This window comes from Sapajus apella, unplaced genomic scaffold, assembly GCF_009761245.1.
Source record: "Sapajus apella isolate SASKATOON/1434 unplaced genomic scaffold, GSC_monkey_1.0 scaffold2, whole genome shotgun sequence".
NCBI classification, from domain to species: domain Eukaryota; kingdom Metazoa; phylum Chordata; class Mammalia; order Primates; family Cebidae; genus Sapajus; species Sapajus apella.
The window spans coordinates 8,603,793-8,621,202 of NW_022436942.1; the positions used below are offsets into that span (position 1 = coordinate 8,603,793).

General features: G+C 39.8%; 1 protein-coding gene across 11 annotated transcripts in view; it reads left to right on the plus strand.

The window, feature by feature from the left end:
• Window positions 1-597: 597 nt before the first annotated feature.
• The window catches only part of MDM1 (Mdm1 nuclear protein), a 44,247-nt gene continuing 27,434 nt past the window's right edge, over window positions 598-17,410 (plus strand). For 2 of the 11 annotated variants that reach the window (XM_032288008.1, XM_032288012.1), the window contains exons 1-5: window positions 7,661-7,844; window positions 8,839-8,953; window positions 13,013-13,380; window positions 14,457-14,591; window positions 17,090-17,257. In XM_032288008.1, the coding sequence (XP_032143899.1) occupies window positions 7,827-7,844; window positions 8,839-8,953; window positions 13,013-13,380; window positions 14,457-14,591; window positions 17,090-17,257 (804 nt within the window). In that variant the 5' untranslated portion in view covers window positions 7,661-7,826. The other 9 variants (XM_032288022.1, XM_032288014.1, XM_032288027.1 and 6 more) reach the window with 9 other exon arrangements.

Consider the following 17,410-nt stretch of genomic DNA (forward strand, 5'->3'; position numbering starts at 1 on the left):
AGACGATCCGCCCCAGGAGCAAAGCATAACCACTTTGACACAAAGCAAGGAAGGGGAGACCAGCCTAGGGAAGGGGAAGGAGGAAATGCATATCCAGTGTTTTGTCTCTGGGAGTTTTGAACCAGAAGTAGACTGGAAAGCTTACGAAAAAGATAACGGATTCTTTTCAGGATCCTGGCAGTAGAAGGAGCCAGTTCTTTGCTAAGGCAGGAACTGGACAGGATGAGTCAATGTTCCATCTGGGACTCTACACTGTGGCAAAAGGAACTCGTGCTGACAGGTACTCCCCTTCACTTCTGAAGGTTTGAAGACTAAGCATCTAACAGCTGCATTGAAACTAGCTCCCAATAGGACCAGAGGGGTGTGTGTGTGTGTGTGTGTGTGTGTGTGTGTGTGTGTGTGTGTGTGTAAGGTTTCAAGTATGTGCTGCTTGTTAGGAATATTGACTGCTTGAACAGAAACATGCTTTCAGCGATGCACTGTCCATATTTCATTTCAAGGGAGGATGTGTTGCAGCTGCTACTGGGAGTGCTCTCTGCTGTCAGCCCCATTTAGAGGTTACCTTCACCTTTTTCAAGGTTACAGCCTTCCTAAGGAGGCTCATTTTGGCCCAAGGCAGGTCACCTCTGACAAACCATTTTAGTTCATGACTCCTTGTGGGGCTGGCTGAGGCTGTCAGGCCTGCCTTGCAGCTTGACTTCTCCTTCTACCCAGTTCTGCCCCCTGGCCCTCCCCTCCATAGGTGTTGATCTCAGGGGCCCTCACTAATAAACATTCAGCACGTTAAACTTCATCTCTGGGTCTGCTTTCCAGAGAATCCAGTCTGCAACAGACTGTTCTTCATAACTTCAATATTTGTTAATATCTCTATTTTACAGTTATCTCCTCTGCCATTTTCTTTGACCTCACTGCTTTATACCTGTTTTATTCATTTACTCTCATTTCATGAAGTTTTAAGAGGAAATTGAGATGAATGCATGTGTCTGCCCTGGCATTCAGTTACTGTCATTTTATGGAGTTTTAAGAGGGAATCAAGATGCATGCGTGTGTCTGAACTGGCATTGCATTGGTCACAGTTAAATTGCAGATAATATAATTTATTCTAGCTATTCAAAACAGAAAGGGTATTTTCAGGGTATTCAGTAATGAGGAAGACTATTGCAATACTAGTCTATGGATTCTTCATTCTTCCTTTACAATGTATCTCTGCCACTCCTTCCCTGAAGGGTTTGAGTCTATTTCCCTAGAGCTTGAATCTGGGCTGGCCTTTTTACTTGCTTTGGCTAACAGAATGTGCTAGAGGTGATGGTATGCTGTTTCTAAGCCAAGTTCTCAAGGGGCCTCGCATACTTTGGAATCCTGTGTACTTTGGATCCCTTTTGGAATCTTTCCTTTGCCATGAGAACAATCCAGCCTAGCCTGCTAGAAAGTGAGAGGCTACATGGAACGATGGTGAGTTGTCCTAACTGAAGGCATCTGAGACCAGCCAGCTTCTAGCTAACCCATCAGCTGGCCACAAATTCATGAGCAGGCTTAGTCGGATTAGCCAAACACAACCTACATCAACAGAACTGGTCAACTGACCCAGACATTCAAAAGCAATAACAAATGGTTATTATTTTAAGCTGCCACATTTGGGAGTGTTTGTTATACAGCATTATTGTGGCAACAGACAATTGATACAAGTGGCTTAAAGAATCATTAGGAGAGCTGAAGAAGTAGACTCCAGGGCCACATCACAGAACAGACTCACTAAAGGAGCCTACAGTCCAGAAGTCATGGAACCAAAAAGCTGCCTGCTAAGTTGAGAAGCCTTTGCTACAAGCTCTGACTTCACCTCTGCTATGATCAGGAAGCTGCTGATAGAGCTGCCAACTTTAGAACCATGCTGCTGTTGCTGCAACTGTCATGATTTACACCACTGTAATAGATGCCTGTGCTCTGCTTTTTTCCCATCTAACTCAGTTTATGCAAGTGCTTCTGATCAGCAGAATGTAAATTATACCCGCACTTCAGCTGCAAAGGGGTCTAAGGTCAAAGGGATTTTTAGTTTTCCAGCTTCTGCAGTAGGAGAAGGAGGTTGGAATGATTTTGGAATGAGTCAGTCTCAGCATCACCACAGCATGATTAAGTAAAATATATATGATTCCTGAAACTTCTTCCATAGATAGTACTCAATGATACTAAAACAATATATAGATATATATGCAGTGTTTTACATTTGGGCATATCATTACGTTGTCAACCATCATTCATTCAATTAACAGAAGTTGAGAGGCTAAAGGATGAACTGAACAACATGGTACTAAGATTTTATGAACTAATTGCTCCAGCAGAATACATGTAAAAATCTTTTAAGGGAATCAACAATTATAAGCCACAAAGGAGAGGAAACTGACTTTCTATTCTGAAAAATTTTTGATTCCTTATTGATACTTCAGATACCATAATTAGTAGAAAGACAGGCGATTTCAGAAAGAATAATAGTAGCCATCTGGGCTTAAGCTGCAGTTATTAAGGTGCATATACATGCATTCTGTGATAAAACAAATATTTAAAAATTTATTTTGGCATAAAGGTAGGGATTTACAAGATTCTTTGAAAGGCTGATCTGACCTCAAGACACAGAATCTGATTTTATGAGATGAGCGAATTAATGCTTTCAAATCAGCAGTTAGCAATTCCAGAAATTATCTGGGTCCCTGTGAGGTCTTTCCAAAGAGATGGTGAGTTAGGACAATAAATAATCAGTGAAGAAAAGGAAAGGCAATTGTTAGAAAACAGAATCATACAGTGAAGGTATTAAAATGAAAGAAATTTTGTGCCCCAAGTTTATTCCCTGGGCCTTGTTCAGCTGCAGCACAACATTATTACGATATGTGAGACTTGCCAGTGGTTTATGCCTTACTGAGAACTGCTTTACTCAGCATGGCCTTGTATGGTGAGGAATCCTCTAGGCTCACCAAAAAGAAAAAAATTCCTGTTGTCAAGAGAACCTGGAGTCCCTCCAAAAGGTGCCCCACTGATTCAAAAGCCAGACACTCCCTTGTCAACAAAGGCATCTCCCGGCTAAAGTCTGCAGGGCAAATTGCACTTGGCTCATTGGTAAGTCTTAATCATAGACCCTATTTATTCGATTCTTACTGACATTAATGTGAAGTATCAGCAATTTTGCTTCTCAGACAGAAACCATGGATTTAATTTTGTCATTTTTCTTAGTTGTGCAATCAGAAATTCATTCATAGGAGGAAAAATCAGTTAATACCTATGGAAAAATGCAAAAGAAAGCGGTTGTCAGACTGATTGCTTTTTGGCAAAGGCTGAGCTCAAGATTTACCAATGAAAGCCCAATTAAGTGTGACCTGAGAGAATGCTACAGAGCTAAAGAGCATTACTAAGCCCCAAAACTGGAATTTCAGTTACCTTGTAAGGTATTTCAGAGAAAATTACATATATGTAAATACAAGGCTGTGTATCACTATATTGATAAAACAGTAGTTTCTAAACAGCATTACTCTGATTTCTGAAGCAACAAGGAAAAAAAAAAGACAACAGAAAGCAAGTAATTTACCTTTCTGAGAACTGATCTTGAGCACATGTGAGTTGAATCTTCTTAAGGAACGTCTGGCTTGGATTCAGCTACCCAGGGCAGAACAAAAAAAGGAAAAGGCCTCTAGATCAGGTGTTTCCCAGGATGGAATTTAAAATCAGCTCCTTTATCCTGCCTGCTCTTTAATCGCCCATCATGGATCAAACTTTCTGGCTCCAGATTTAAAAGCAATATCTTTAGAATACCAAGGTGCTCACACTTAGCCCCTTTCTCACTTTCTCCTTTCTATTTCCTATGCTCTTTGTGTACGTATAGGTCCCCTATTAGAAGATTATAATCATATTCGAAGGCAGGGGCTATGTCTTATTCATCTTTGTACCTCCCTTCTTCAGCCTTCGTCTGATGTGTTTGCTCATATACACTTTTCTTTTGTTAAATAAAAATAAATATAGCTAGAGGTAAATACAAATTCTTCAATGTTTCAACTGCTACTGAGAAAATGATAGATTATTAATTTGTGAAGTGGTTGACTTCCTTTTTTTAATAGAATGAGTAGTAGATGAGGATATCTACATTTCAAGTGCAAACAAAATTTGTTTCAAAGGATTTTGATATGTTTTTGTCTCTAAAAGGAGCAACAGCCTTATTGTGATAACTATGTCAAGATAAATCTAGAAACGGCCAATGGAGTTATTTTATTTAAGGAGAATAGCCCCAATGGTAACTATCCATACCTTAACGTTTCCTTATCTTCTCAGTAAACTGAATAAAATGCTCTTTTCTTTACAGCTGCCGCTAATGGAGCTGGACTCATGAGTGAGGAAGTGCCTGTGAATGACATCAGTATACAACATCATACAACAGGTTTTCTTTCTTTTATTCACTTTTCTTTCTTTTATCTCAACTTATGGTATACCATACAGAGTCTTCTAAGCCTTGCTTTTTTTCTTTGAGAGTTTTCTATGTTAGCTCATAAAGAGGTGCCTCTTTCTTGTTAGGGGTTATATGGAAATATCCAATTTAATAAGCAGTTGCATGTCAGTTCCAGTCTTACCCTTCAAACTCTACAAACCACATGACCAGCTCCCTGTTATGTTTGCCAAGAAAGGATGCTAGGGAAAGACTGGGATGCTCTTTTTCTTGCTGTTCCTCCCCGCAGCACCTGAACAGTGATCTTCTACTCCACAGTGGCAGTGGGTTGCAGTCTCCAGCTTTTCTTTTTTCCAGATGTTCCCAGAGGCAGTCTCATTTTGTCTCCTCAGAGGCACCCCACCAGTGGGGTAGTGACCCTTTCTCAGAGGTCTGACCAACTCCAGGAGGCCTCTCCTACAAACCTCCACATTTTAGTAACCTCAACATTTTCTTTTTGTTCTCTCAGGCTTAGAGTGTGAGCTGCTTTCTGGACGTCCTCTTCTCTATTTCTCCTTTTGGCTTTAAGTTCTCCAGTAACTAATGAACCAATAGCTTATATTAAGTTCTCTTTGTTGAAATGCCTAGCGTAGGGTCTGTTTTCCTGATTGGACCTAACGTATCTGTGCAGGATCAGAAGGCCTAAAGGAGAACAGCTTGCACTACTCTTTGGATTTGGATGAACCGTAATATATTTGACTAGTTCTCTCTAAATGGACATTTAGGTTTTTTTCAACCTTTCATAACTAGAAATAGTACATTAAACAACCTTAAATTAATATTTTTTTTTCACATATGTGTGAGTCTATCTGTAAGACAAATTAATAGAAGAGGAACTCCTGGATCAAACTGCCAAAATGCCTTTCATAGAGGTTGTGCATTCAGTCTCTCAAAGGTGATAGGCAGAAATCTTTGTATGAGTAACAGAGAAATCAATGAAGGGAAGAGTGAGCCAGGTGTGATACCATTGTCCCAGTAAGAGCGCTTAGCTAGTGGGAGAGAGAAGCACAGCATGAGATCTGCCACTTGAGGAGTTGCTTTTTGGCCTAGACTCTAAGGACTTCATTTTAAGCCCTTTGGAGTTGAGAAAGGCTAAAATACAAATGAAAAGGCGGCTCTCTAAGATACAGTGTTACTCACTTCAAAGAGGGTAACGCAAAAAGGAGAGGGGCTTTGCCGTAGATTACCACCAATGCCAGGCAGTTTGAGGAGTGGCTGTGCCCAGTTGCTATGCCCAGTGGAGACTCAGTATCAAGCTAAAGTGGCTGTGATAGCCAGTAGCAAGAGTGACACCTACAGATGTATGGCTATTGGGACAAGCGGCAGGGGCACATACTCTGTGGTTGCTGTGAGCACACGGGAAATACCTCCTAGGGACTCCCCAAACATGGGTGGAACTTTGTAGGGTACTGGGTACTGTTTCCTGCAGTAGCAGAGAAGATAAGAGCTGGTAAAACACAGGCTACAAACTCATTTACTAAGGTTGTCACTTTTTTTTTTCATTTCTATATCTTTGCCTTTTAAACTGGGGTAGGCTTTTAACAATAGCAAAGTAAAATCTTCTTCCTTAAGTCTTTATGATACATCTCTAGGAAGCCTGAGATGTGACTAAGTTGTTTTTACCATCTGCTGTTTGGTTTTCCTGTCATTTACTCCCTGCTCAGCAGAGCTCTTCTGCAGTGATCTTTGCCCTTGTTTAGCAGACAGGCTACATTTTACACATTTGCTTTTGCGGATTTCACCTTAGCATTTTGTGGTAACAAAGCAGTGTGTACAACCAGGGTTGTGCTTTTCTTACCCTATAAGATGGGCTGCCTTCCTGCAGATGACTTTTATGTTCCACTGTGTCTTGTTTGTGCCATTCTTAATTTACACGACAGAGATGCTGTCATCACCAATTAACATTAATCAAGGGCCCCCTGGATACATGGCGGCATCGGGACTAATATAATATGCTCTTTGTTCCAGATATCAGGTGGCTTCTTCAAATGAATTTTTAAGTATCTCAGTGATGATGAAGAACAGAGACATCAATCAGGATTCAGGAAGACAGCTTTTGCGGAAAATGCTTACCGGGAAGCAGCAAGGGTTGGTGTTGATATTTGAAAGTTTAGGAGAGGTATACTTTTATTCAGTCAACACATGACAAATGTAAAAGGCAGTCATTTGTTGTTCCTGGAAGAAGACTGGCAGCATTCCATTCAGACATCTGCCCTTTCATCATCCCACTTTTTATTTATTGCAGTCCTTGTAGTCTGAATATTTCCTCCTGAGGCATTTTCTGCCCTCAGAAATGACTCCCTGATCCCAGTTCCTGCAGCCCTTATCATTGACACCTTTCATTTGACACATTTCATTACACCATTATTGAATAAATATATGTACTTCCTTCCCAAGTATATTAGAGAGCTATCTGGACAGTTTATTTCTTTCCCAATTCTCAGAATCAGCAGTGTTCTGTCAAGAAATATTTATCGACGATGATGGCAATAGTCTATTAAAATCAGATGAAGTTTTGTTTTTAAAAAAAGGGTGAGAGGAGAGACAAGGCTAAAGGGTTGAAATTGAGTCTCACAAGCATCTCTAATAAACGTTTCCTCATCTTAGCGCTGTATGTGTATCATTTTGGAGAGGGTAGAGATTGAGGGAGGAAGAACATCACTGGAGGAAGAGACAGCACTTTGTCTTTCGAGTTTCAATAAAGTTTCAAAAATCCTGCCTAAGCTATATTTATTTTTGGCCTTTCCCTTTTGATGTGACAATAAACTGTAATGCGGCTGTCGGCTGTATGAACCGATATTCAGCAGAATACATCTGAGCACTTTCCTGTCAGAAAAAGAAGCGTTCGGTTCTGTCACAGATTTTAGAATTAAGAACACACTTTCACGTTTGATGCTGTCAAGTACCTGGGCCGGCGAGGCTGGCGGCTGGCGAATTCCACCAGCAGGCAGACGCATTCCTGCGCGGGAGCCCGCGAACCAGGCGCCAGTCCACCCAACCCAGGGCAGCACTACTGGGGTCCCGCCCAGCCCGGTTCCGGGAGCCTTATTGGGAGTCCTTCCGCCCGCCATCTCTATCAACCCCCAGGATTTGGCACGGGAGGTGGGCGGCTCCCTTTCAGGCACTCATTGGTCAAATCCTAATGGCGGTAAGGCAGTCTGCGAGTCTCTATTGGCCCTTAGGCTCCAAGATGGGCGGGGAAAAACAGAGCGACGGGGCTCTAGGCGGGAAGCGCGGAGTGCGCCGGCGCGTAGTCGGGGACGCCGGACCGTGGCTTTGCTAGGGAACCGACTGTTATCGCCCCGCCCCCTCGGAGCTTTTTGTCCCGTTAACTGTCCGAGTGGCTGGGGCTCCGGCGCCGGACGACATGCCGGTGCGCTTCAAGGTGAGGCTGGGGTTCCCGGGCCGGAATGTGGCTGAGAGGAGCCTCCGCACCTTTAGGCTGGTGCGGAGCGTCGAGGTCACGTTGCTCTTCTGCGCCTCAGTCCTCGGCCCGGCTGACGCTGCCAGCCCCGGGGCCTGCCTGCGGGGCCCCAGAATCTCTCCCTTGCGTCTTACCTAGCTCCCTCTCCGCTCACTCACATTTCCAGGTTGCTGTATGCGGAAGAGTCAGCTGGTGCGAGATAGATTTACTTAGGGGGACTCAAGAGGAGTGGAGATGGGAGGAGGTCACTTTGCAGAGAGCACCAAAGGCTACTTCAGATTCGGTTTAGCATTTAACCCCCATTACTTTTAAAACTTTAGTGTATGTGGCTTTTAAAGGCTTGAGAAATGGGTTCTTAGTAAAGACGGGGTATAAAGAAATACACATTTTTCATCGTGCATTTTGTCCTAGGGTATGTTAAAAGTTCCAGGTAGCTGGTAGCTGTCAGGGACTAGCATCCTGCAACTTGACAGGTGGCCACAGCGTCCCACAACTCCTGACTCTTCATTTATCTTAAAGGCTTGTATATCAGAATGGAAGGGAAGTTTGTCTTTTGTTGAGTTATCAAATAGCAAAAGGTCCTAGGCATAATGCATAATATTGTGTATTCGGTGAACACTTGCGATAAATCTAGAAAGATGAGAATTTAGATTGTCACTAGTTATCCGACAAGAACTCATGCTTTGGAATCATAACAAGTGAAAGGGTAACCCCTGAGCCTGGGATTCCTGTTAGCATCTGCCTCAAGTGGTGTTGAGGATTAAAGGATATAACACGTGTGAACTGCTTAGCATAGGGCTGGGTAAAATTAACTCTTATTAAGGAGCTCGTCTGTGTTTAATTTTCAGTCTGAAGTCTCTCTTGGGAGGTTCAGAAATTATTTTTTTTTACTAATGTCTGCTTTAAAACATCATTCCTTAATTGCACTATATTTAAAGTGTACTTTGCATTACAGGGGCTGAGTGAATACCAGAGGAATTTCCTGTGGAAAAAGTCTTATTTGTCAGAATCTTGTAATTCCTCTGTGGGGCGAAAGTACCCGTGGGCTGGACTTAGATCGGATCAATTAGGTAAGTTGAGCAAGCTAATACCCCTTCCGACTTGGGCTAAGTTTATAACTTGGGCTAAGCCGTTATAACTTGGGTTAATTGAACCTTGGGCTAAGTTTACCAAATGATTTATTAAAAGTTCGGTTCCTGATTGATATATTCATTTCTTAATCAAATATTTATTGAAGGTTTACTATGAGCTAGGACTGTTCTCAGCTCCTAGTGGGGCAGGCCAGGTTTCATTAATGCAGGCCTCCATCATAACTTTCAGTACTGACTGAATGGTTAAGTTAAATATTAAAAGCTAAGAAAAGCCAGTGCCCTTACACAAAGGCTGGGATGTAACAAAAGTCCATCAAGAGTTTTGCCTACGCCTTTCCTGGGCTGTAATGCATGACAAAATAAGGAATTCTTAACAGGACTCTTTTAGGATTAAACAAATTTTACTGGAGGTCTGAAGAAACTCCCGAGGCTTCCACAAACAAGTTTATTGGAGACCTGAAAGAACTCCCCAAACCTCTGTGATTTAGCAGGAGACAAGATAAGGGTAATCACCCCAGCACCTAGATCCACTTAGATTAAGTAAATTTACTGAGGCTGCAGAAAAAGGTCTTCAGGACTCAGACTTGAGTTATAGATTAAAAGAAGATAATCACTTATGTCCTTAGATGAACACTTAATGGTATATAAGCTCTGACAAACTTTGTAATTTTGTGTTTGTATGGCAATAATTTCCTGGCCTTCTCACTGTAACCCTTTATTGAAATAAAAACTCTTTTTCTCCCTAGTTCCTGTGCATCTTGTTATTGGGCACAAGAAATAGCAACCTGAACCTCAGTTTGGTCTGGGAACATTAGGAATATAGCCCTGAAACAAAGTCCCTTAACTGTGGAGAGAAACAGCAAGTCACCCAATAAATAAGGGAATTTCAGGGTTTTATATAAAATTGTAGGGAAGTGTGATAGGTAACATGGGGGAGGGGTGGATTGGAGGGAAAACGCTTTACATTAGATGGCTTGGAAAGGCTCTTTTTGAGGAAGTGATATATTTGAGCTGTGACCTGAAAGTTGAAAGGACAAGGCTGGGGAAGAGTACTCCCAAGGTCTTGAGGAATAAAAGCTTAGGAAGATTACATTGCTTTCCCCAGCTTTTCAGCTAGTAAGTGGCAGAACAGTGATTTGAAATCAAGTCTGTTTTGTGCAAAACAAATTATTTCAGAGGTCATATTCTTGTTATCACATATGCTTCCTCCCTGTATCCCAGAGAAGTCAGAGTCCTGGGCCAGGGTTTCCTAGAGGCCTATAGAAGAGAAAGGAGACAGACTGATTTCATTGTACCTGCTTGTTTAATTCCTCCTTACTAGCATATTAGAGCTTATTCACCACCTTGTTCCTACCCGGTACCTAACATAAGGCTTCGAACAGTCTATTGCTTCTTGATACTAATTTTTGAATGAATGAATAAGCCTAAATTTGAATCCACGATAGCTGTGTGATGTGGGCCTAATTGAGCTGATTTCACCAAGTGAGATTTTAGGAAGCAATCCTGTTGCATAGGATTGCTAGGAGGGTTAAATGAAATGTTGCATATTAAGGGCCTGCTTCATGTACATGGATCAGTGCTTAGTGTCCTACATGTGATATGTGCAAGCGGGCAGGTAAGTCACATAAATGTTAGATATTTGAAGCCAGGAAAAGACTTATGGGTAGTGTACCAAGCCTGAGAAGTTAGGAAGATGCAGAGGTATTTTGAGGATTAGGTCTGGAGAATAAAGGGAAAAGTGGGCAAGAGTGGGTGTCTCTTTTAGGGCTTCTCCGAAGCATCATGATCTGACCCAGAGCCAAACTTCAGAGACTGGGTATCCCTGCTTCCCTAGCAGGGTGCTAGGAAAATCCCTCTACTCATAATCCTCTTTTTACAAATGACCAGAAATGCCACATAGTTGAGCCTCCATTAGATTAAGAATCCAAATAAATCTCTGTTTAAGCATAGATATCCCACCCTGCTGAGAGCCTGCAGGGCAATTATGACACTGGAAAATTCGTTAAACTGCATAGTTGTCCAGTAACATTTCAGTTTAGATGAGCTGCATTTGAGGGGAAGGTGATGAAATGAGACCATAGGAGCAAAGCCACCTTAGAGTATGGTATGTAATGAAGGAAGGAATGAACTAGAAGAGGAACGTTAGTGGGAAATTTTAGGTCAGGAGGAGGGACCGAGCAAGACCTCCATATTGCTCAGAATGGGAGGTGGGAGGTTAGCAAAAAAAAAAAATAGCGGTATTACCCAGGACTGGTAGTACCTTCTTTTAGAGTAGTATATTTTTACCCTGGGGATTTGCTGGTGCTGAGAGACGACAGCAGACCAACTTAAGCATCTTCTTTCATTTTGCTCTTCTACCAAAAACCTGCCTCTGTGTTAAAGCAGAGAGAAGTCTAATTGGTGATCTTCAAGCGTTTTTGCTTTTATACTTCCTAGAAAAATTTCGAAGAACATTGTGCCCCCATCACACATTTCTAAATTGATATTTTTTATAATAAATTTTTATGAATAGTTTTGAATGATATAATTTCTGGTATATTCATAGTGCTCATATGTTTTACATATATTTTGTAAAAACTTTGGAACTGCCAATTCAGCCCATTCCATTTATGGAAAATATGTATCATACAGTTGGCAAAGTCAGTATCCATTGGGAAAGTAACTGGCCAAGAATTATTTTCTGTGAGGAAAAAAGTCTGTTTATCTTTAATTAAGGTAAATGTGTTAATATGCATTATGTACATTTCACATGACATCCCTCTCATACCTGAATTTTAATACTAAGAAAGTAGATGGAAAATTCTTGGAGCTATATGAAATAAGGTGCTATTCCTTTGTTATTTCTAATATCTACCTGCTTTGCTTTGCTGTCAAATAGTCTCCCTCGGTGATAAGCTTAAATTGTCCCTTTGTTTGGCTCCCTAACCCTGAGATCTTGTTCTACCCTGGGGGGTGCACTGGAGTAAGTTTCCAGCTGGTTAAGAGGTGTGTCTTTCTTTTGTAAAGTGGGAAAAGGGAGATTATGAAAGGGGCTGTGGGAGATGGAACTGCAGATGGCAGATGCAGCTCTCAGGCAGATAGATCAGCATCAGGCGAGAGAGCACATATGGAGTTAAGGATCTGGAAAATGATTCCCTTATGCTGCCCACTTCTGTTTACCCTCCCTGAAACATCTTTGTGTGCCTCCAAACAGATATCCACTCAGCATGAAGGCCTCTGGTCTAGGGAAGCCTTTTAAAAGGGTAAGGACCCTGGGTGCCATGGCCAACACACCTACAACAGAGGCTAAGGAACCCTGGGTTTTACTTTGTGCCCAATTTTCTTTCCACCTTCCCTTTCTTTCCGTTCTGGTCTTAATCTTTCTTCTCCCCCCTGCAACATACTTAAAGAATGGCCCTAAACTAGGGCAGTCTCTCAGTGGCTGTCATTCTGCAAAGCTCCTCTTACCTCCATAGAAAGTTAAGTTTTTGAACATTTCCTTTTCAGACAGAAATATAGAGAAATTGTATCTTAGCTCTTGTTAAAAGGGCTTATTCTTTTTTAATTCTCAGGAAATCAAGGCAGATGTAGAACTAAGATCCAGCATAATGACATCTCATCCCTTCTCATCTTGGTCTGCTCCACATAAGAGCAGCTTTGTGAAAAGTTCCAAATTTTGACAGTACCAGGGCCCATTGTTCCGTTAAGTAGCACAGGAAAGTAATTAGAAACGGAGGCAACATGTACTGCCTGGCTTGCCAGGTCTATCATGTGGCAATTCTAGTGACTTTTGTTAGGATAACTGGAACATTGTGACCCCCTGATTTTTAATTTTTGTTATGGTTAGATTTTTAATACTTTTAAAAGCAAAATTAAATATTTTATGTTGGAAAACTGAACTTTTAAAATCATATAATCTGAAGGATATTTTGTGGATATATAAATAAATATATCTGAACTAAATTTTAAATTTCATTTCTCCTTCGTAAGTGTTCCTAAAAGTTATCTTTGTAACTTTTTGCTTTGGTAACTGCTATTTTTGTATACTGTGTTTTGTAGGGATCGTGAAAGAGCCAAGTTTTATTTCAAAAAGAAGAGTCCCTTACCATGACCCACAGATATCAAAATCTCTTGAGTGGAATGGAGCTAACTCAGAGAGCAATGTGGTTGTATCACCAGAACCAGAAGCCCCGGAAACACCAAAATCACAAGAAGCAGAACAAAAGGATGTTACTCAAGACAGAGTTCACTCACTAGAAGCTTCCAGGGTTCCCAAAAGAACCAGATCTCACTCTGCAGACTCCAGAGCTGAAGGCGCTTCCGATGTTGTGGAAAATAATGAGGGTGTAGCAAATCATAAACCAGTTAGTGAAAATGTGGAACTGGAACAGTCTATCAAGGTTCTTTCGGAAAATGTAGATAATGGGGTAGGCATATTCACTGTATTTCTTTTGAAAAGCATAGAATTCTTTGTTGGTGTCATCCCCATTTCAGTAATATTACATTTTGTGTTTCAGAATTTTCCATTGTTTTCTTGTCTAATGTCTATAAGAATAGTTGATAAGAGGCTGTTGACTTTAGTTACTGTGAATTAGTTCTATTATTACTACTTGCTATTTCGTACTAGTTATACTATGACATCCCTTCATTGGATAGCCTTCCTGCCTTTGGATTTTATTCATCCTATATTTTCACCTGAGTCCTAAGGGAGAGATCAAATTGAGACAGAGAAGGGGAGTAGGTCCTTACTTCTGGCAAGGTGCTCATCTGACTTCTACCTAGTCCCTTTTCAGTTTCTTATCATGTACCAGAAGACAAACAGAAACTCAATTGATGAAATGCAAAAGGAAGGAGAGCTCTGGCTATCTCTCAAAGATCTTGCATTTCTATTCTCTGGTGTCACAGCTGGCCTGCAGCACGTCCCTGTGAGCACATAAGCAGAGGCTGCAGGAACTTACATGGGGATCTCACTGCCTTCCACATTTCTTTCTCGTTTCTGTTCCACTGCTTCTTCTCTGGTTCATGTCCACCACTGACTGGGACCCTGAAGAGGCATTTCAGACTGTTGGAGAAGAATCTCTAGCTTGTTGAAAAAGGTGGGGGTGAAAGGGAATAAGGAAGGTGATGTGTGAGTCTGGTGGACAAAAAACGGAGTTCACAGAAGCAGTGTGCAGATGAGGCAAGATGCTGGGACTTTTTGGTAATAGATTTAATGATGAATGATTAGTAGGAAAGGACTGAGAGGTATTATATTTTTCTTAGGATGCATAATAGTTCTTTGATAGAAAGGAATTTTAAATGGTTTGACGCTTGAAAAAAGATACTATTTATAAGTTGAAAAAATTTTGCTGTACCATAATGCACATGTAGTTAACAATTTTGTACTGTAGACCTAAAATTTTGTTAAGAGGGTAGATTTCATGTTTTGCATTTTTTACTACAATTTTTTAAAAGTTTGAATAGAAATTTTTAATGTCTTTGAGTGGATTCTTTTTTTGAACAGTTGGATAGACTTCTACGTAAGAAAGCTGGATTGACTGTTGTTCCTTCTAATAATGCCTTGAGAAATTCTGAATATCAAAGGCAATTTGTTTGGAAGACTTCTAAAGAAACTGCTCCAGCTTTTGCAGCCAATCAGGTAGTTTAATGGATGTAATACATTTCTGAGTACCATTATCTAGTAATGTAGATTTACTTAGAATTAGGAGTTGAAAGAAATTGGGTACTTAAGTAGCCTGGAGGTAGGTTCTAGAAAGCCAAAAATGAGAGTTTTACTAAAATCATCTGTTACTTATGATTTATAGTAGTAATATTATACTGTCCTAGGCTACTGATGATCATTGTTGCCAGATGCATCACATATACTAAATATGAGACAGGGTAATGAAAACTTGGGGAACTGGTAAGTTTTTGCATGCTATAAGATTTTTTTACTTATTAAAAAATCATTAAATTGATTTTATTCTAAAATGTTGTGTGTTGTTGACTAAAATATTGCATGTTTCCTGTATTCCAAGAGAGGCATAACTGCTTTGAATAATTATTTTAATAAATATAAAGTACGTTGACAGTAACACAAGATATGTAATTTTGTCCTTATATCAGATGAATAGTAACAGGCATTGTCAGTATAACTATATTTGTAAAATTCAAAAGCTGTAACAATATGATATTAGATTACATTATACTTTTGCACTATTTTAGTATTGAGATACCACTACTAATAAATAGTCTGTTGTTTTACTACCTTCATCCTTTAGGCAGTTCTTAGGCTTTTAACTCTCATTTATGTTCTTCATAGTACTTCTAGGCATAGACAGGAAATACCTCCACTCAGAATATCCCCAGAGACCTATAATGGCTTAGTCTTTTTTTTAATCTGGTCTTTGTGATTTTCTTTATAAATACACACTTTCACACGCCCTCATATTCATTTTCTTCTGTATGTCAACATTCACTTGTATATTGTGTACGCCCCTAAGGACTGATGGGATAATTAGATTCAGCAAGACAATAACATCTAGTCATCTTACATTAAGATAAAAAAAACCTAAAAATTGTGACAGCTTTGGGCTTAATTATTATTCAGTTTTTATTTTTGTTTTTTTGTTTTGAGACAGAGTCTTATCCTGTTACCCAGGCTGGAGTGCAGTGGCGTGATCTTGGCTCCCTGCAAATTTTGCCTCCTGGGTTCAAGCGATTCTTCTGCCTCAGCCTCCCAAGTAGCTGGGACTACAGGTGCGTGCCACCAGACCCTGCTAATTTTTGTATTTTTAGTAGAGATGGGGTTTCACCACATTGGCTAGGCTGGTCTCAAACTCCTGACCTTGTGATCTGCCTACCTCGGTCCCCCAAAGTGCTGGGCTCCCAGGTGTGAGCCACCATGCCCGGCCATTGTTCAATTTTTAAAATACCTTTGAAATTTATATAACATTTTAAAATCCTACGAGGTAACAAAGTGGTAAGTACCCTTTATTAACATGGTATATAGGATCGGTACCTCTTTTGCTTGCTACAGGTTTTCTTGAAGATTAAGTGTACCTAAAACATTACTTACAACCTGAAACTTGTAATTATTCAGTTTTTTATAGAGTATTTGACCTTTAAGCTAGAGCTGATTCAACTCAAAGCCCTATCATCAACAAATAGGACTTTTAATGTCAGCGAAAGTGTTGTGTAGAAGTGTTACTTTTATAAGAGAAATCTCTTTCAGTATATTCACTGGCAGTTTTACTGCCTTCTTTAATAAGTGTTTCACATAATTTTTAAAGAAGCAAATGCTCATTGTTCAAAGCATTTCGATTTCAGGGTCTATGGATTGAAGAGCTTTGAGACAGCTTTCAATGCTCGTTAATAGAAAACCTCTAAAAAGGTTGTTCATTTCTATTAGACACCTGCTTTCTGAAAGGATGTCTTATATTAATATGCAAAGGAGTCAGAACAGTTTTTGACAGGAAAGTCCTTGAGGTTATACTGTACTAAAAAAAGATATACTGTTTAGATCTGATCTGTATGAAGATTGTACTGTTCAGCATTACAAAGCAGTAATATAACTTGTTTGAGTTCCTTATCTTTTCCATTTGCTTTCCTTGTAATCATTGGTAGCATGCCATGAAATAGAAACCATATTGTGAAATAGTAGGGGTAAAAGGAAACATTTAACAATAGAAATGTAGCATTTGCTCAGGACATTTTTTTTGCCTTAATAAAATACACTGAAAATAAGCCAAGGGAAGAAAAGTTAAATATTGAACATATTGAGTACTCAAAAATGTCAAGAATTTTCTATTAAAGCAGGAAGAAAAATATCATGTCAGGGAGAAAGAGAAAAACCTGTAGAACTGACAACAGAGTTGCCTTAAAGCTAATGTCTATGTCACATTAAAATATGCCAATATTTATTTTGGTTATAAGCTATATTTTGATTACAAAACTATTATTCAGAACATAGTAATGAGTATATAAAGTTGACATCTGGATGTTAATAATATATGTGAAATGAAATTACAGTCATTTATGATTTTTCTATTTTTTTGTCCTGTAATTCAACTTTATGTATGTTTCATTACGTAATTGAAGACCAAAGTTCTTTGTATTTAATGAACAAAACTAAACTAAACTAATTTTTGTTTTAAGGTTTTCCACAATAAAAGCCAGTTTGTTCAGCCATTCAAAAGTAACTCAATCGTCCTTGAAACTGAATACAAAAGAAATTTCAAGGGTTTATCTCCAGTGAAAGAACCAAAATTAAGAAGTGATTTGAGTGAAAACAGAAATCTTGAAACAGTATCTCCTGAAAAGAAGGTATTCATCAACTTTTAATCTTACCATACAAAATCCCCATTATTTTAGATTCTCCACATTTTCTTTTACTTACTACCACCTGGAAGTTTTTGGTTTTTACTAGTTCATTAATTCATTTGTTCATCAAATGTTCATTGAACCGGCTACTAGGAG